The 19,998-nt window shown below is 34.3% G+C and overlaps 6 protein-coding genes across 7 annotated transcripts; 3 read left to right on the forward strand and 3 right to left on the reverse strand.

The window, feature by feature from the left end:
• Nucleotides 1-1,508: 1,508 nt before the first annotated feature.
• On the forward strand, nucleotides 1,509-2,786 carry LOC105268089 (uncharacterized). Its single transcript, XM_011307365.1, has 3 exons — nucleotides 1,509-1,723; nucleotides 1,864-2,030; nucleotides 2,174-2,786. Exons 1-3 carry the CDS (start codon nucleotides 1,657-1,659, stop codon nucleotides 2,441-2,443), a joined length of 504 nt encoding a protein of 167 aa, XP_011305667.1. The 5' UTR covers nucleotides 1,509-1,656; the 3' UTR covers nucleotides 2,444-2,786.
• A 56-nt stretch (nucleotides 2,787-2,842) lies between these two features.
• Nucleotides 2,843-4,757, reverse strand: LOC105268088 (uncharacterized). The gene is made up of 3 exons (XM_011307364.1): nucleotides 3,784-4,757; nucleotides 3,616-3,690; nucleotides 2,843-3,219 (listed from the first exon to the last, which is right to left on the reverse strand). Exons 1-3 carry the CDS (start codon nucleotides 3,934-3,936, stop codon nucleotides 2,908-2,910), a joined length of 540 nt encoding a protein of 179 aa, XP_011305666.1. The 5' UTR covers nucleotides 3,937-4,757; the 3' UTR covers nucleotides 2,843-2,907.
• Nucleotides 4,758-4,841: 84 nt separating this feature from the next.
• On the reverse strand, nucleotides 4,842-6,516 carry LOC105268141 (uncharacterized). The gene is made up of 5 exons (XM_011307441.1): nucleotides 6,498-6,516; nucleotides 5,880-5,952; nucleotides 5,712-5,763; nucleotides 5,547-5,618; nucleotides 4,842-5,213 (listed from the first exon to the last, which is right to left on the reverse strand). The coding sequence occupies exons 1-5, from the start codon at nucleotides 6,514-6,516 to the stop codon at nucleotides 4,908-4,910; spliced, it is 522 nt and encodes a 173-aa protein (XP_011305743.1). The 3' UTR covers nucleotides 4,842-4,907.
• Nucleotides 6,517-6,671: 155 nt separating this feature from the next.
• Nucleotides 6,672-9,606, reverse strand: LOC105268092 (uncharacterized). Its single transcript, XM_011307367.1, has 5 exons — nucleotides 9,523-9,606; nucleotides 8,788-8,957; nucleotides 7,393-7,569; nucleotides 7,225-7,299; nucleotides 6,672-7,017 (listed from the first exon to the last, which is right to left on the reverse strand). Exons 3-5 carry the CDS (start codon nucleotides 7,549-7,551, stop codon nucleotides 6,700-6,702), a joined length of 552 nt encoding a protein of 183 aa, XP_011305669.1. The 5' UTR covers nucleotides 7,552-7,569; nucleotides 8,788-8,957; nucleotides 9,523-9,606; the 3' UTR covers nucleotides 6,672-6,699.
• On the forward strand, nucleotides 9,601-10,646 carry LOC105268090 (uncharacterized). Its single transcript, XM_011307366.1, has 4 exons — nucleotides 9,601-9,677; nucleotides 9,803-9,942; nucleotides 10,028-10,102; nucleotides 10,318-10,646. The coding sequence occupies exons 2-4, from the start codon at nucleotides 9,865-9,867 to the stop codon at nucleotides 10,468-10,470; spliced, it is 306 nt and encodes a 101-aa protein (XP_011305668.1). The 5' UTR covers nucleotides 9,601-9,677; nucleotides 9,803-9,864; the 3' UTR covers nucleotides 10,471-10,646.
• A 3,545-nt stretch (nucleotides 10,647-14,191) lies between these two features.
• LOC105268093 (A disintegrin and metalloproteinase with thrombospondin motifs 2) lies at nucleotides 14,192-19,574 on the forward strand. 2 transcript variants are annotated; one of them, XM_011307368.1, is made up of 14 exons: nucleotides 14,192-15,088; nucleotides 15,221-15,351; nucleotides 15,676-15,768; nucleotides 15,849-16,087; nucleotides 16,171-16,323; nucleotides 16,388-16,501; nucleotides 16,818-16,950; nucleotides 17,021-17,190; nucleotides 17,322-17,477; nucleotides 17,712-17,859; nucleotides 18,072-18,210; nucleotides 18,563-18,804; nucleotides 18,922-19,184; nucleotides 19,252-19,574. In XM_011307368.1, exons 1-14 carry the CDS (start codon nucleotides 14,494-14,496, stop codon nucleotides 19,496-19,498), a joined length of 2,823 nt encoding a protein of 940 aa, XP_011305670.1. In that variant the 5' UTR covers nucleotides 14,192-14,493; the 3' UTR covers nucleotides 19,499-19,574. The 2 variants fall into 2 exon arrangements, with proteins under 2 accessions (XP_011305670.1, XP_011305671.1); XM_011307369.1 differs by having other exon boundaries at nucleotides 18,078-18,210.
• Nucleotides 19,575-19,998: the final 424 nt, after the last annotated feature.

Raw genomic sequence — 19,998 nt, forward strand, 5'->3', positions numbered from 1 at the left:
CGAAATTTTATCACGATTTTCAAATTTCCGTCTGAATCATGGACGAATGGAGTGGATATTACTTTTATACCTGGGTACCTTCTCTATAGCTCCCACAGGAGACATCGGGACCATGGGGAAATGGATTCTCACATGATATTCTCGATATTGTGATGTACACCAGCACTCACTGTTATATTCGATGTACTATACCTCGAGGTGCGAATATCGATCGAGTTCGCGGATTAGTGCAACGACCTTATGTGCGAGAGATAAGGGATTTTTCCTGGAGATAAAAAGTATTTTATGACACGAGTGGAGAAAGAACTTTTTTTTTTAAAAGATGGGGGATTATATCATTTTCTTGTGAGTCTCAAAAAATTCCCTCTTTTTTTTTTGGAACCAGTTTCTGGTGGGTGGCGGTGCAATTGCTGGATGTACGTCTCAGTTACAAGTTCTACTTTCCGCACATGTGTTTTACAGTCAGCTGGGACCTGAACTACCGTCTTCACTGGTTTAGTTCAAATTTATAAGTTATTATGACACAATAAAATTGTCACATGTCATTATTTGCGGATCCTTGCCAATTTTTTTATTGCAGGCATTGGCAGACATTAATTCACGCATTTCCATTTATGGGAAAAATTTGACGGGAAATTCGATGAATCGACGTTTCCGTTGACGTAAATTTTTTTTGGACGTCAGTAATTTGTAGGGGAGAATTTTCTGGGTAAAAAAAATTATAATCGAAATATTTTTTCCAAATTTTCCAAAAACTTCTGGAAAACTTTTCAGAAATGTTTTTTTATGAAACAAAAAAAAAATCGGAAAACAAAATTTTATTTTTAGGAAAGATTTTGAAAAATTTTTCAAAAATCTAAATAGGAAATTTTTTTTATAATTTAGATGGCGTTTTTTTTTGAGAATATTGAAAAATCAAAAAAGTAAGAAAACAATAGAATAATTGAAAGAAAAAATTATATTCGCAAAAATTTCTAGAAAATTATCAACAAAAATTCCCGAAATAAATTATTGAACAATTTCTCAAAACATTTCCCAGAAATACAATTGTTTCCCGATTTTTTTTTGGTTCAAAACAAAAATTTTCCGAAAAGTTTTCCAGAAATCTTTTGAAAATTTGGAAAAAATATTCCGATTACAATTTTTTTTTTACCTGGGTTACCAACTATTTGCGTCTCACAGCGAAAAAATTTCGGTTTTCCGTAATCTCCGTAAAATTTCAATTTCCCCGAGTCCTGATAAAATAGAGAACTCCCTTTAATTCTATGTCATTGCATCTCCATTTTCCGCTGGAATGTGCATAATTATTACTATCAATTTCCCAGCGCTCATAATTTTTCATGAATTTGTCGCTTCACATGGAGTGACGACATGATTTTATTGAACAGTCTGACCTTCCATGGGGTAAGAAAACAACCCCTGGTGCCCTAAAATCCCATATGATATCGATTTTGGGGTGGCAATGACGTATCCACCCAGACGCATGCGTCAGAGAAGATGATCATGGCGGCAGTGAACGTCACCAGTGCATACGAATTCCACGAAACACTCGATTCCAAAAAATAATTACGGAATTCTCGTAAATAATCTGTGTAAACGGAAATGCGCACATGGATCGTCTGATTAATTCCAATTGGAGAGCGAAGAGAAAGAAGAATGAAGGCTAGAGCCAGAGCTTACGCCTTGGAGATGATCCTGGGGATCGTCCTCCATGCAGCCCAAGGTAAGAGTAACTCCTTCCGCTTTTATATAAATTTTATCAATTCCCATTATCACTTCATCAATTACTCGTCTTCATAGTCCTATAAAAATTCCTCGTTCCGAATTTTTACGATTGTTTTTGTAATTACGATATAATTACAGGTCAATTACTAGCAAAAGAGCATCGGACACATGCGGCATCCGAACGAATCAATGATCTCTGGTGTTATCAGTGTGATACGATGGAAGATGGTGAAAAATGTGTGGACTTAATCAGCAATCACACATCCCTCATGAAAAAGTGCAAGGATGATAAAAGAATTTGCATTGTGAGTTTTTCTTTAAATTTATTATAATTTTCGTCTGAAGTTCTGAGTAAGTGATTTTTCAAATTCAATTTACCCGTAATTAAGTCACCGTTCTAAAAATTCATATTTTAGGGATTAATTCTCTCACCTGATTGGTTCTCTAGGTCAAGAGGTTCTCCTTCACCACGAGCACTGAGAACTCGACGTCGGAGCCGATGATGTGGGCTATTGAGAGAAATTGTACAAATAAATGTGAACCTGGGTGTATCGTCATCGGGGAAAGGACTAAACTTTACGCGTGTACAGCTTGTTGTGAAAAATCACTTTGCAATACGGGAAAAGGAACAGCCGCCGAGATGAGCACCCAAGAGATCGGTTTTGTTTTTGCTCTGATATTTCAAGCTCTTCTTACTGTTACATTGTATCCAGCGTAACATCGAGAATAGGCCAAATCATTCTCATATTTACAACCTAATGCGGATAAATTGAAGAAAGTTTATTATAAAAAAACATTGAAGTTCGATAATTATTTCTTAATCCAGAAATTTCTGAAAATACAAGTTTTTTCGTCTCGACTGGACATTTTATCGAGTTTTTTGGAAAAATTAGAAGTTTTTTACACATCAATTATTTAATTACCAGAGACATCGTTAGGCGGGACAATAGTTAATGATTTATCGTTATGAATTATCTCAAATTATTATTTTTTCTTCGATTGATGGATTATTTACGAGAATTACTGATGGAGGAATAAAACGGGAAAGTTGAAAAATGTTATTTCTCATGATTTATTGAATTCATAATTCACATAAATTTTTCGTTTCAATTCTAGTGGTGGTACAATAATTTTTCTTGTATTGTATTTCCATGCGTCCTTTTTACATCGAGAATCTGAGAGTTACTCATTTGGGTCATAGACCATCTTGCCATATGGAAATTCATTATCCGAATTTGCAGACGGGTACCAAGCTACTCTACCAAAAACTCTATTATTTTTTTTGTCCTTCAGTGGTGGGTCATATGTTACGGTCCCAAACACATTGGTACTTAGGAATCCTGGAGGCTTTTTCACGTCCCCACTTATTGCCACTTTGGAAAAGTCCCCAGATGAGTCCAAGAGGACTTTAGTATCCTCATTATCACCATTTGAATCATGAACGATGCCCGCAATGTGTTCTTGTTGCTTCCCAAAAGTACAATAATCCGAGACCTCAAAAATAAAATTTTATTCTTAATTACACTTTATTATTCAAATTAACTAATTACTCTCGAACGAATTCAAAAATAAATTGCGGGAAAAATCAACTGAGTGATCAAAAATAGTGCATGCGACGTCTTGAATTGAATTAATATTTCTTCTGAAGAATTAATCAGTTTTGTTTATATTTTTTGGATTTATCAGAATGTACGTTTTTTCGAACTATTTATTATTTTATATATATATTATTATATTTATATTTATATTATTATATATATTTATATTTATATATTTATTTTGGAATTTAAGTTTACCAAATACTCGAAGCGTTCAGCCATTTTTGTCACTACTATTTTTATGAAAATTTTGACAATTTTCTTGAGTGGATAATAGAAAATTGAACATTACCTTACAAAAGCTAGCTAAATCTGGACGGCTGCAGAGCATTATCATGGAAGTACTACTGCATTTCCAAGGGTTCCCCTGAAATAGGATCGAAAATTAAACACAAACACTCAAAAGTGGAATTGCTTTTCAAATATTTTTCGGTTAACAAAGATTCAATATTGAAATAACCTGTAGATTATGCCCTAAATCTGGATATTCTTCACATGATGACAACGAAATACTAGAAAATATAGAAATAATCGATAGAAATAGAAAAATCATCTTGTCGAACAGTGCGTCACGCTGTGTATTCGTTAAAATACTGGAACTCTCATAGAGCATTCCGTATTTTTATACCTGCTATGTACATCTTGATGATCCGATAAAAACAGATAGATAAAATACCAAACAGTTTGTAAAGCGTGTTGTTCTTTTTAATGTCTTAACACTTTCCAAGGTTCCGTCGCATTTGCTTTTGGTGGGTTTTCCGTCATTAACGAAACCCATAAATCTTAAACAACAACATTTCTATTCAATATGAAATCGAAGAAAAGATACAGCGTCGAGTAATAATAATTATATGATATAATATACTTTCAAATAACTTTTTATCATTTCAATTCGGAGTAATAGTACTTCCACTTCTTTGTGTTTTCAAGATTTCTCGGAGGAATAAATTTCATGTCGCCATATGCTTCTGGATTTTCGTCACAAAATACGCGGGAAAATCATGTTTTAAATCTTGGAGGCAATATCATTTGAGCCACTTTCAACCACGAGTGAAATACTCGGGGGTTTGTCAATATTCACTAGAGGGAATACGTATTCATACGAAAATATTCGCCATTCTGCTACCGAAAAGACCTGTGGAGTACCATAAAAACGATAATCTACCCATGAAGAATACATAAATAATATTATTTCAAATTATTTGCCTCATTCCTTATCATTTTCCTGTAAATTTCAACATAAATACTAATTTGCCAATCACTCATTGCGAATTTTCTCCCAATATAAATACAATAACACAAATTTTGGCGCGCCATAAAATTGCACAGCACCTGAGACCGAGAGAAAAAAAGTGAAAAAAAAAGTGAAAAAAAAGTGAAAACACATTTTATTTTCTTCGATTGATGGATTATTTATGAGAATTACTGATGGAGGAATAAAACAGGAAAGTTGAAAAATATTATTTCTCATGATTTATTGAATTCATAATTCACATAAATTTTTCGTTTCGATTCTAGTGGTGGCACAGTAATTTTTCTTGTATTGTCCTTCCATGCGTCGTTTTTGTATCGAGAATTTGAGAGTTACTCCTTTGCGTGAAAGACCATTTTGCCATACACAAAATCATTATCCGGAATTGGGTGGCGATTGAAATTTTCTTGACGCACGCTCGAAATTATTTTACCAAATACTATATCATGGTTTCTGTGGTCCTTCGATGGTGGATTATGGACTCCTGGAGTCCCTCTCTCGTCACCACTTATTGCCATTTTGGACAAGTCCCCAGATGATTCCATGAGGATTTTAATATCCCCGTTATTACCATTTGAATCATAGACGTCGTCCGCATGGTCTACTGGTTCGTCCGGAAAATAACAATATTCTAAGGCCTTAAAAAATAATTTTTATTGTTAATCACATTTTATTATTCAAGTTAACTCCCTGGGTAAAAAAAAATTGTAATATTTTCAAACGCAAATCGTAGGAAAAATAATTTTTTAATTGAATTGATTTGAATTAATATTTCTTCTGAAGAATGAATCAGTTTTGTTTATATTTTTTATATTTATCAGAATATACGATTTTTCGAATTATTCATTTTTATTTTGAAATTTAAGTTTAAACTAAACCAAACAGGCAGAGCATTCCGCCATTTTTGTCACTACATTTTTATGAAAAATCGGACAATTTTCTTGAGTGAATAATATAAAATTGAACGTTACCTCACAGAAGTCAGCTAATTCTATATAGCTGCAGATAGTCTCTAGGGGAATATCAGTGCATCTCCAAAAGAGCTGAAATATTGTCGAAAATAAAATATAAACACTCAAAAGTGGAATTGCTTTTAAAATATTCTTTGGTTAACAATGATTAAATTTTGTAATAACCTGTAGATCATGCTTTGAATCGAGATATTCTTCAGATGATGACAACGAAATACTAGAAAATACAGCAAAGAGAGGTAAAAATAGAAAAATCATCTTGCCGAACAGAGTGTTACGATGTGAACTCGTTATAATAATGAAATGCTCATAGAGCATTCCGTATGCCCATACCTGCTATGTACATCTAAATGATTCGATAAAAACCGATAGATAAAATACCAAACAGTTTGTAAAGCGTGTTGTTCTTTTTAATGTCTTAAAACATTCCAAGGTTCCGTGGCATCTGCTCTTGGTGGGTTTCTGTCAATAACGAAACTCATAAATCTTAAACAACGACATTTCTATTCAATATAAAATCGAAGAAAAGATACGGCGTCGAGTAATAATAATTATATGATATAATATACTTTCAAATAACTTTTTATTATTTCAATTCGGAGTAATAGTACTTCCACTTCTTTGTGTTTTCAAGATTTCTCGGGGGAATAAATTTCATGTCGCCATATGCTCCTGGATTTTCGTCACAAAATACGCGGGAAAATCATGTCTTAAATCTTGGAGGCAATATCATTTGAGCTACTTTCAACCACGAGTGAAATACTCGGGGGTTTGTCAATATTCACTAGAGGGAATACGTATTCATACGAAAATATTCGCCATTGTGCTACCGAAAAGACCTGTAGAGCACCATAAAAACAATAATCTACCCATAAAGAATACATAAATAATATTATTTCAAATTATTTTCCTCATTCCTTATAATTTTCCTGTAAATTTCAACATAAATACCAATTTGCCAATCACTCATTGCGAATTTTCTCACAGTATAAATACAATAACACAAATTTTAGCGCACCATAAAATTGCACAGCACCTGGGACCGAGAGAAAAAAATTGAAAAAAAAAAGTGAAAACATAATTGCTTGTCGAATTTTATTTCTTTGCCACATATGGCCTTTCTCTACATAATTTTCCGTGGGCATGCGTTTTGTTAATGTACATAACAGTCTGTGATATTACATAGAACATTATAAGGTATATTATCCTCCGTTTCATGCGCTAATACTGCTTTTTTAAAGTATTTGAGGCTTTCAGGTGACATGGGTTTCGGTTCAGAATTTTTAGACCACATGTTCCGCCGAATGATGTATTCTTCAGATGTCAGAGGTTTCGATGTTGAATCGGACTCTGGATCTAATGGAATAAACACGTACACTATTTTTTCAGGACATGGCGCCGGCTCTGTTACTTCCTCGATTTTTTCCGTAGATTTTGGTTGCTCATCCTCAAAATTACAAAAATCCAGGACCTTAAAAATTGATTTGTATTGTAAATTCCATTTCAATTGCAAATCGCCGAAAATATGAATTCGACCATTGATAATTGTGCATGCAACATTTTTAATTGAATTAATAGTTATTCTAAAAAATAAATCAGTTTTGTTGATATTTTTTGGAGTTATTTTTATGGAAAATTAATGAGTTTTTTTAATGGTTAATAAACAATTGGACTTTACATTACAGAAGTCAGCCAATTCCATATTCTCACACAATTCGCTTAGGGCGATTCTGTGGCATTCCGAAAATCGGTCCTGAAATGGAAATAAAATTTAAACAAAAAGTCTCAAAAGTAGAATTATTTTTTAAATATTTTTCAGTTAAGAACGATCGGACGTTGAAATAACCTTTGGAATAAACACTGAATAGTCCGATTCTCTATGTCCAGATGATGATGAAGGAATCGTAGAAACGACGGCAATCAGGATTAGAAATAGAGACATCATCTTGCAAACCAGAGTGTCACACTGTGTACTCGTTACAATAATGAAACGCTGGTTGATCATTCCGTATTCTTATATCTGCTGTGTACAAAAGCATTCGATAAAAACTGATAGATAAAATACGAAACACTTTCTGGAACATGTTATTCATTTTATTGACTTATGAAATTTCAAGGTCCCGTGGTATCTATTTTTGGCAAATTTCAGTGACTCACGAAACATATAATTCACTAATAAAAACATTTTGTCCAAACATAAGATCGAAGAAATTATACAGTTAAAATTGTTATCGGAATATTTTTTCCAAATTTTCAAAAAATTTTTGGAAAATTTTTCCGAATTTTTTTTTTTGAAACAAAAAAAATCGGGGAACATAACAATTTTATGTTTTAAATTTTTTTTTATAATTCCGATGGCGTATTTTTTGAGAATATTGAAAAATCAAAAAAGTAAGAAAACAACAGTATAATAAAAAGAAAAAATTATACTCGTAAAAATGTCTAGAAAATTAAAAAAAAAAATTTTCTAAAATAAAATAAATAACGTCGACTGAATTGAATGAGAATAGAATAGCGTGGCCTATTAAAAAAACATTCTTGAGCGACAAATTTACCCTAAAGAAATAATAAAATCAAATATTTACCAGTAACACGGTAGGTGCGCAGAAAATGGCAAACCCAGCCATAAAACGAGTGACGTAATCATATTCAAATTTTGTAGACAATAGCATTTGAGTCATGTTCAAACGGGAGTGAAATAGTCAGCGCTTTGCCAATATTCACTACAGGGAATACATATTTATACGAAAACATCCACCACTTTGCAACCAGAGAGACCCGTGGAGTCTCATAAAAACGAAGAAGACAATCTTGAAATTTCCGGAAAATTCTCACGGAGTTAGTCCTCTTGACTTTGACTTCAATTCCAATTATTTTCCAATTATTTGAATTTTTGAGCTTTTCAAGTCATGAACAAATGTCGTGATTAGGTACTGATAATGGATGAAGTAATTAAAACCTGGTTAACGTCAGCTTTACGCTGCGTCAATATTGAGTCGTTGATGACTCAGAAATAATAGGGACTAATAATTCGCTTCATATTGAATAATTCACCGGCATATTTATTTATATACCGGTAAATCTTTTCGCATAATTCAGCAATAATTATTTCCGCGTCAAAACAATCTACCACTGCAGTCGGATATTTTTTTACAGCGAGAAAGGGTCTGGACAGAGTCATCGGACAGAAAGATTATTTTCATATTCAATAACAATTAATGAATTTGAGAATGTTGTTTACCTGAAGTCACTGATTGTTTTTCTCAATTACTTCTTGGAGTGATTGTTCATTTGAATCGAGAGAAAATTCACGTACGACGAAAAACTTTTCGAACGTTTAAAAGCGAGTGGAATACTCGGGGATTTGTCAGCCCTCATTCACCATTTTGCTACCGGAAAGACTGTGGAGTTCTATAAAAACGATAATCTATCAATAAAGAATATAATTGCTCGTTGAATTTTAGTGTTTTTGGCACATACAGTGCTTATATATTTTCTTACTTTCATTCCGTATTTTCTACTCTGTAGAATAACGTGAAATATAAAAAGCATGATGGGTAAAAAAAATTGTAATCGAAATATTTTTTCCAAATTTTTTAAAAATTTCTGAAAAATTTTTGCGAATATAATTCTTTCTTTTAATTATACTGTTGATTTCTGGCTTTTTTGATTTTTCCATATTCTCAAAAACTACGCCATCTAAATTATGAAAAAAATTTCCTATTCAAATTTTTTGAAAAATTTTTCAAAACCTTTCGCAAAAATAACATTTTCTGAAAAGTTTTCCCGAGATTTTTTAAAAACTTGGAAAAAATATTCCGATTACATTTTTTTACCCGGGTAATTAGTTAGCGTTAGTACCTAAGCAAACACATTTTCCTCTCTCTTTTTATTCCTCTGCGCTAAAAGGATAAAAAAAGAACAAAAGACGAGAAATTGTTTAGTGTATATAAGAAACGCGTTCAAATCGTGTTACCATGATCACCTGAGACACCATACTGCGTCCATAATTGTAAACGACAAAATGTTTATTTTTTGATAACAGAAGATTCCACTTGAACATGTGTCCAGCACTAGTGGTGGCCTAGAACTCTTGTCGTCTTTTATATAAAATTGATAAAATTGATTTGGGTATACAGAAATTCTTTAATATTTTTCATCAGATTCACGCCTTCCCTCTCCACTCCCACCTTGGAAATTCGATAACCAGTATAAATAATGAATGCCCGTCTCTGACAATTCTTTTTCGATAACAGACAACGACAAGATCTCCGGTGTATCACCTGTGTAGACACATCTATTAAATTTACACCGAAGAATGGACACGTCAAACATTTTGTTTTTATTATTAACAATTTGTGCAATTCAGCAGACGACTACGTCTTCCGAGTATCAGGTAATAAAACCAGCGAATTATTACTCATAACTCATAAAATTAACTCTCATTCGAATTAATATTCACGATTTATTCACACTTCCAGGGAAATCTACACACCTGCGATGATATTCCGTCACGAAATTGGTGTACTAACAGACAAATCGCCACACTATGCAATGTAATTTCATCATTTGATTGATTAGACTGCCCTGCGACTCCACAAGAAGATAAATTCATTGAATAAATTAATTATTCGCTGTGGATGCAGCTAATTCTGAGCAATCAAAGCGGTTCCTCATAATTTTCCTATCTTCTTAATCCTGAAGTTATGAATTGAATGAAAATTTATTTCTGTGTCAATAATAATTAAATTGCATAAAAAATTTATTCAAGGTACTGGAAGCGTGTGAGGATTTCTGGACCATGCATGGAATAGTTCCAACTCCTTTTCCACCCACAGATCCACCGGAAACAAAATCTCCAATATATGGCGTTGTCACCTACATCAAAAAATCGAGAGAGATCCAACCACAGAATTTTTCATAATTATTACAATAAATTGTAATAATTGAATTCACATGCTGAGCATTGAGAGTTGAAGTGGTAAATGCTATCTTAATAAAAATCTTTAAAATTAAACGAGAAAATTAAGCTAGAAGTATTCGAATTAATGTGTTTTTGATAATTCTTAATTACCATGAAAAAATCGTTAAAAATTTCAGAAGAGATTTTAATTTTTATGAAAATTATTCACTTGTTGGTAGAAGCGAATGATTTTCGAAAATTGAAATCATATAAAATAAATATTTCTTAATTAATCTCTTCTGCATTATCATTCATTCCTCTCCATCCATCTTAGATTTTTTTCCGAAGCTTCCGTTCCATTTTTTAAACCACCGGAAGTCGGAATAATTAATCCCTCAATTTTGTAAGTAGAATTGAACCTCCGGATTTCATGAAAACCCAGAATATTATGGACTTCTTATCGCTCTAGTGTGGCAGAATGAACGATCACCTTGAAACATCCGAAAAATTCCCATAGAACTAATCCTCTTCATTCCAAACTTGACTTCAAGTCATCATAACAACATCAATTATTCTCCAACTGTGTTAATCCCCGATTTATCAAGATATGAAAAAATGTCATCACTAATCACTGATAAAGCATGAAGCAATTAGAATTAGTGAGCTTCAGCTTTATGCTGGGTCAATATTGAGTCATTGATTACGCAGAAATAACAGGAACTAGTAATTCGCTTTATATTGAATAAATCCACTGGTATTACAATGTTATTACAACGCTATAAGATTAGTACATCTAAACAACGTACTAAACCCATAATCCTCTGATGGTACTGCCAGTCCTTTGAGTCTTCAGGATTTCTCAGAGAAATAAATGACTCCATATACTCCTGGCTCCTCATCCCCGTAATTATGGGATTATCAATTAAACAGAATGATTTTCGGAGAGCAAAAAAGTTTAAAACAAATATTTCTTAATTAATCTATTTTGTATTATAATTAATGACATTTTAGATATTTTTTTTTTAAACCTCTGTTACATTTCTTGAACATTCAAGTTGATATATATATAAAAATACATTAAATAAGTTCCATTACATTTTATTTTATTGTAGTAAAGACCGGACTCTGAGTTTTTCATACTCTAATGGTGAAATTCCTTTGGAGGTAGACAATTAATTTTTTTATTGAAGCAGGTATGCATACCGAGGTGCAGAATTTACTGTTGATGATTGGAGTGAAGGAGTCGATGGAGCTGACTGAAATTCCATCAGTCGTTCCAACAAAAGTCCATGATTTGGTCTAGAGTCTTGGTGTGGGGTTGATTGATGCCGATGAAACTGGAGGAGAAATTTCATCGCTCGGTTTCGAGGGTTGAGAAAAATTCCTCGATGACTTTTCCATGTACAACATGTACTCCGTACTCAGGTTTATCAACAGCTGATCGAATTTCCTCTAGTAATTTATTACTGGATTCTGGAACTTCCCGGAGGGTCTCCTTCTCCGCTATGCAATACTCGTCCATCTGATAACAAAAGTGAATTCTCATTACTCAATGTTTTTTATTACTCTACCATTTTTTTAAAGAAGGAATTATTCTTGCTCCCCATGGGGACACTGTGTTAGTATTGAGATTATTTTTATGGTAGTGTGGAGAATAGGTAAGGCGAATTCGATTGAACTAGATTATTTTGTTAAAACAAATGGATTAAACATTATTCAACTTGCTCCACAGTATTCTGCTAACTCCATATGATTACACAAATCAGTAATCGTAATATACGGGCACTTCGACTGCCAAAACTGAAATAAAAATGAAATTCTACAGTTAAATGCGAAGAAAATGCTTTCTATCGTTAGAAAAAATATTTCTTAATTCAAAAGAACTGTTTCATTAATTCTTAACGTATTGATTAACATATACCCTAACTCTTAAGTCTGAGGCAAAAAATTTCAGTCCGAAATTCAATCTGACGCAAAAAAAAATATGGAAGCAGTTTTTTTGAATTAAAAAATTCGTTTCAACATGAAGAAATTTTTTTTTTTACTGTGATAATTATTTACTCGGTTATATAGCTGGGCATATAATGGCAGAGGAATAACAGAGACTAGGAGAAAAAAGAGGAGAGATGATGGGCCTGCCATTGTGGCGAATTGACAAAATTTTAAAATCGCGACAATATATTGCGACACGCGTCGGGTAGTTCGAAATAATGGAACAATCGCTGATAATTCAGTATTTTTATACCCACCGTATACCCCATCTCAAGATCAATAGATAAGATAACAAAAATTAGCACACAGGTCTATTTAGCATAATTTGGTGCGTGTCATTATAGCGAAATAATTTATTCCTGAATTTTTACGATTCGCCGAGAGCATACGGAACTCCACGATTCGAAATTAATAATTTTATTTCTTTGAACCACCGAAAGTCAGAAAAATCAGTCCCTCAATTTTGTAAGTAGAATTGAAATTTTATTTTGGGAAATCCCAGTAGATTGTGGAATTTTTATTACTCTGGTGTCGAAGGACAGGAAATCATCTTGGAATTCCCGGAAAATTTTCAGAGTTAATGCTGTCAGATTTTTTATGTGGATTATATAAATTAGATATTAATTAATCATAATAATTATTTGGCAACTGTGCAAGTCCTTGGGCTTTTTAAGATGGCGTAAAATTCCATCATTATTTACTGATAATGGACAAAGCGATGGGATTCTAGCGAGACTCAGTTTTATGTTGGGTCAATATTTAATCATTGATTACGCTGAAATAATCATGGCTATTTCGCTCGATATTTTAATTAAATCCACATGTGAGTTGTACTGAAATTGTACGGGATGTCGCAATTAATAATTAAAAATTCCATACTACACATAATAATTCAAATCAATCGTCATTCTTTTGCCTGCTGTGATTCTTTGATCCTGGTGTTATTTATTTTTATTATCAATAAATTAATCAGTTATGAAGACTTTATAAATTTAGAAGAAGAGTTATTTGAGGGAAAATAAATAAAACAGGGACTCAATAGGATTTTCATACTAGAGGTATTTCCCGGACTTTTCGAACGTCGGCTGATTAAAGTTCATTGAAATTGTAATCGGAATATTTTTTCCAAATTTTCCAAATTTTTCTTTTAAAACAAAAAAAAAATAGGGAAACAAAGCAATTTTATTTTTGAAAAAAAAAATTGTTTCGGAAAATTTTTTTTATAACTTTATAGAAATTTTTGAGAATATAACTTTTTTTTAAATTATACTGTTATTTTGTTACTTTTTTGATTTTTCAATATTCTCAAAAAATACGCCATCTAACTTATAAAAAAAATGTCCTATTCAAATTTTTGATAAATTTTTCAAAACCTTTCCCAAAAATAGGATTCTTTTGTTTCCCGATTTTTTTTGTTTCATAAAAAAAAATTCCGAAAATTTTTCTCAAAATTTTTTGAAAATTTGGAAAAAATATTCCGATTACAATTTTTTTAACGCGAGTACTTTCCATAATTAATCCTTCTCAAAATTGATATAAGTACTAAGATGAGTAACTAAACGTTCGGTTTTTACAGAGAAATTCTCAAGAGATTCCGCGATGTTTAAATTACTGGAATGCACAAAGCCGACCATTCACGTTTCGCCATCCCTCTCCTCTTTCCCTCCAATTATCCATTTTTTTTCTCTCTCATATTTGCAGTGCGAATTGCACTCATTCGCCATGTGCTGACCAGTTGCTGCTACGATGAGACCGTCGACGCACCAATTAACCAGTTCTTCGTTGTTTTTCGACGGAATTCGCATCGCGTTTAATAAAACGTTTCAATTATCCGAGGCTACCGAAAAAATTCCTACTCAATTCCATCATTCCACAACAAAATAATTAGACTAATTACTTAATTCATCAACCAAGTGGTCAGTTCGATAAATAAAAAAAAATGTAATGTCATAACAATGACTGATAAAAAAACCATCAGTCTATTGATTTTGTAATTAATTAAGAAATAACCTGGAGTTATCTGTGAACTAGTATTATCTCGAAATTTCTAGAATGGGGGAAATGTCACAATTCGTAATTACACTTGTGATTATTATGATTGTAACAGCTGTGGATGCAATTAAATTCTCGGAAAGTCATCGGATGACAAGTCATGGTCCAGTAGATCCGAGGATCATCTCAAGGAGTCGTCGGAGTCTCTCAGATAAATCGGTAGTCATTTCCCTGGGGAACTGGACCCTGAAAAATCAATTAGACACATCATTAATTATTCCAAACCACGCGGAGATCAATTACGTCACCTCGACGGTGACGGTGTCATCAAAAATTTCGGGTGTCAGTTGTGAGAATTATCGGGGTAGCGTTGAGGGGATAAAAAAATCATTCGCGATCCTGACGATTTGTGGTGATGATTTTTACGTAGTTTTTAGCGTTGACGATCGAAATTTTGTTGTGGAGCCGCGGATAAATGGACGTCATCTTCTCGGTGAGATTGAGGGTAGAAGGGGGAGGCGGGAGGCGGGAGATTTTTGGAATTTGAAGGGAGATACTTTCGAGATAAATGATAAGGGAGAGGCTGAGGACATACGCGACGGCGAGGGAGAGAATTTTTTTTCCGCTCGCACCTGGACAAGAACCAACGGCACGAGTAAGTCTGGTGAATTATAAATAAATGAAACTACTTTTTTTAATTACTAATATTTAATTTTAATAAAGAATTGATTTGGAATTGATATTCTTTTGGGATTAGTTTGGTAATAACGGAAGATTAAATTGTAAGGTCGAGGTAATGGAGCTTCAATTCGAGAATTATCCCAGCGATGGTTGGAGCTGGGTATCGCTGTTGATTATTCAGTGGTGGAGTTTCACGGGGACAGGGTGGAGCAGTATGTGCTTGCACTACTCAACATCGTGAGTATGTAGATTTAATTGCGCGGTTAAACGGAATTGGGGTGAATCAAAACTGCGGAGTAATCGCAACCATTCCATCCGAGGGAGATTCTATTATCCGGGGTAATACGGGGATCAAACAATAGTTGATGATCAGTCTATTTACAATCTTCATCCGCTAGAATAGATACCTCAATGTTTAATTCGAACTTCTCATTCTGGAATTATAAAACATAATCTCATCAATTCTGTAAGATTTTCAATTATTCAAAAACATTTCAGGGATAAACAACAGAAAATAAATCAGTCACAAATTTTTTTATTGTTATTAAATTACAATTACAGGTGGGGGCGATTTACAGAGATCCGTCACTGGGGGCTAATCTGTCATTGGTGGTCGTCAAGATTTTCTTTTACGAGGACAAAAAAGATGGAGTGGTGAATAATTTTATCTCGATAGATCAATAATTCAATAATAAAAGATAAATAAATTATGAATTTCACTACTTACTACTTAGGTACATCGGGGGAATGCGAGGACATCCTTGGAGAACGTCAACAGGTGGAATCGAAAGGTGTTATCATCCCTGAAGACCGAGGGTCACGATGTCGCTGTCTGGCTTACTCGATTGGATATCGGTGGTCCATCCGGTTATGCCCCAGTTTCAGGTGCTTGTGATCCAGCTAGATCCTGCGCCCTGAATCGCGACGAGGGTCTCACCAGCGCCTTCATCATCGCCCACGAAATCGCCCACATGTGCGTCCACCAAATCCAGATAAAACGGGGAATCCCCGTTATATTAATCTAAAAAAAAATGTTTCTTTGATTTTATCCATTAGTTTGGGCTTGACCCACGATGGAGATGAGTCCGCGGATAATTTCTGCGGGAATGAGGCACATGTTGGCAGTGTCATGGCACCCATGGTTGCAGCGACTTTCCACCGGTTCCACTGGTCCTCGTGTTCCAGGAGAGAGTTCATTCACAGGGCTAAGTGAATTATTCCGTATTCTCTCGTGTAATGACTCATTGTTTAATTCTCCAAATGATATTTTCAGAGAATGGAAATGTTTGAATAATCCTCCGAGCATTGGAAATTTAACTCAGCTGAAATCAACTTCTCATGAGACATTTACGATGGACGAACAGTGTCGAATGGAATTTGGGAATGGGTAAATAATTATTTATTATTACTATTAACTGTGAATATTAACCCAGGTAAAAAAAAATTGTTATCGGAATATTTTTTCCAAATTTTCAAAACATTTTTCGAAAACTTTTCGAAAAACTATAAAAAAATTTTCCTATTCAAATTTTTGAAAAATTTTTTGAAAATTTTGAAAAAATATTCTGACTATAATTTTTTTTTACCCGGGATTAATTAAATAGTAAATAGAAATCCCCATAACTTTCACCTTCAGTACTTTTTGAAATAATCAATAATAACAAATTCGAGTTTCGATCAACAAATTGTTAATTATCTTTCAGATTTCATCTCTGCAATAGTCCCGAGTTGCAAAATCTCTGTTCTCACCTGTGGTGTGCCCACAGGTCGAGTGAGAAATTCTGCAAAACGAAGAAAGGGCCTCCCCTGGAGGGCACCTCCTGCGGAAAAAATAAAGTAAAAAAGCTTAATCCAATGATTATTAAATGATCTCAAAGCCCCATTGACTAGAAACTTATCGGTTTAGTGGTGCATAAGTGGCTTTTGCGAGGAGATCGATCGTACCGAGTTTACCCTGGAGCAAGTGAAGAGTAAACCGAGAGACGGTGGCTGGAGCACGTGGACTCCCTGGGGAAAATGTTCCAGAACCTGTGGAGTTGGTGTTAGACTTCGTTATCGCCTGTGCAACTATCCAACGTCAGCACTGAATTTAACTTTCATGAGCGATAGCTTTTTAAACACTTGGCCAACATAAACATTAATTATTGTCAATTAATTGTACGGTATTATTAATTTATTTCGCTCTGAGTGTTTCAATTGAATTTTAGACTTGCGTTTGGGGGCAACGACTGCACCGGAGATAAACAGGAATTCAAGATCTGCGAGCAATCAGACTGTCCAATCGGCAGTGATATCAGAAAGGAACAATGCTCGAGGCTTTTGAGCTTTGAGAGGAGTCCAGCCAGACGCAGGATTACAGACAGGCAAAATCCAACAGTCTAATTAATAATTAATTCAATTACCACTGTAGATCGTTGCTTTATGATTTCGATAATTGAAAATCGTCGATCAGAATGTAATATTACATTTCTCATCCAATTACTGATCAAGGGATTAACTATCGTCCATTCAACTCTGGATATTATTGAAAATTTTAGTTGTAGTGAATGAACTTCGATCGGATGAACGGAGTAATTATTAATTGCCATTATCCGCAGGATTTCTCTACTATCCAGCGAGGATGATGACACTGAAAAATGTATGTTGACCTGTCGGAGTGATCAGACCAATCGGATTTATCAGTCCGATGATTTTTTTATCGATGGAACTCCGTGTGCCTATGGTTCCACCGATATCTGCATTCAGGTGAAGAAAAATAAAATGACGAGTCCAAAAATTCAGTACAAAAATTTTAATCACTTTTTAATTAAATCTAATGGAATTATCTCGTAAATTCACTGGTGATTTAGTGGTAACCGCGATTGAGGGAAATTTTCGTATATGTTCTGAGGAGTATATTGAATATTTGATACGCATGTGAAAGGGTTTAGAATGTTTCCAAAGTAACAAAAGCCAAGTTACAGGGAGAGTGTCGTAAAATGAGCTGCGATAATATCCTCAATTCTCCGGGAGCATTCGATGCCTGTGGAGTTTGCAGGGGTGACAATTCCACCTGTATCAGAATCAGTAACAAGTTTCACCGCAAGATTCGAAGAGGTATGATCTATACGTACACCGTTATAATCAAATTTAAACCCCTCTAACATCGTGTGAAGCATGCAGAGTCCTTCAAGTTTGTGGTAAAGTTTGAGAAATGGGGCATGGATCGTTGCACGTGACGTTTAAACTTTGAATCTACCTGGTTGGATGACTCTAGGCAATAAGATATTACTGAACTTCCTATCTCCAACACTTGAGACTCAACTTTTACTCGTATTATGATACATATTTAGTACACCAGTTTATCTCGTTCATAAAAAAGAACATGGGATTTTCCAGGCCAAGTTTGCAATTCACAGATCTACATCGAAGATCTTAATTAATTAAATATTTGGCATTTATTTTACAGTTACAACTCGAGCTGCAGTCCTTCCAAAAAATGCCCACGATATAAATGTGCAAGTTGGATTGAATATTTCGGGGAAAGTGAATGAAACTTTCAAAATTGTCATTCGAGATAGGAACAGACGAAAGCACGAGGTGCTTTTCGATTCTCTGATTGTCGAAGGGACTTTATTCCGAATTCAGAAGTATCAAAATAATTTTACAATCACCGGAAAGGGGTCGACACAGGCAGAAGTCATCATTTCGGTGAATGATAATTTCGTTATTAACTCGTGATTAAAAAATATTTATAATTATTTTAAGGGGAAAATAATGAGTTACATGGGGTGAAGTTAATGAATTTTCCCTCTCGTTTGGTCCAAGATAGTTGTACCCGAGACTGTGGTGAGAGGGTCATCCATTTCAGTTACCCTGAAATATTTGACTGACGGTGAGGATAAGGGGAGGATCGATAAATATTCATGGGTTCCTGGAGGCTGGAGTCCTTGCTCGGTCAGTTGTGGTGGTGGTGTACGTCAGAAGATCACTGCCTGCAGGAATGATGAGAACGGGAGAATTGTTCATAAAACGAGGTGCCAGTCCATTACCAAACCACTGGGTGAAGCTGAGAGGTGCAATGTATTCAGGTAATTAAGGGAACTTAAGTAATTAAAATCCAACAATTGTCCATAATATCGATACCAATTCCTCCAGCTGCGAGTTCAAGTGGATCATCGGTCCCTGGGAGAGATGTACTCACAGCTGTGGAGCCCTAGGTGTCCAGCAGAGACAACTCTACTGCGTTCACTCATCCTTTCCCTTCGAAACCCTCACCAAGGACAACCAAATTCGACTTTCCAAGTCCCTCCTATCCCCGAGTCTCTGCAAAGATCATCTCCAGCCTGAGACTCACCAGGACTGCAACAGGATCCCCTGCAGGGAGTCCTGGGTCATCTATTAACTTTATTTGTATCAATTGTAAAAGGAAAAACCAAAAGATTTTCTTTCTTTAATAGAATTTTTAACGAAAAACAAAACCCTTCAATTTTTCATTCGTTCTACCTCAAGTTCATACGGAAAATATCATTTTTCCTCTCGTGTCGACATTTTCGTATTGTCCAAAAAAATTGATAACGATTATTTATTTATATTATCACTTTGGTATTTGTTAACCGTGATCGATGTAAATTTTGTTTGATAATTATTACTCCTTAAAAGACGTTGACAATTGTGTACCAAATACGAGAATTTATTTGATTTTCGTCAATAGATGAGGCGCGATCTATCGACTGCGCGAATCGCATGCGCGCTAAAAGGACGCAACAAGTTAACAAAGGAAGTCCTTGTCCGGTGCGTGAGACATCAAATCCTCGTAAAACAAACAGAAAACATAACAAAAAGTGAATCTCGTGTACATCGAGTGCTGTATTCATGTAAATAGTGCTGGAGTGTATCGATTAT

The sequence above is a fragment of the Fopius arisanus genome, unplaced genomic scaffold (assembly GCF_000806365.1).
Source record: "Fopius arisanus strain USDA-PBARC FA_bdor unplaced genomic scaffold, ASM80636v1 scaffold00053, whole genome shotgun sequence".
Lineage (NCBI taxonomy): Eukaryota > Metazoa > Arthropoda > Insecta > Hymenoptera > Braconidae > Fopius > Fopius arisanus.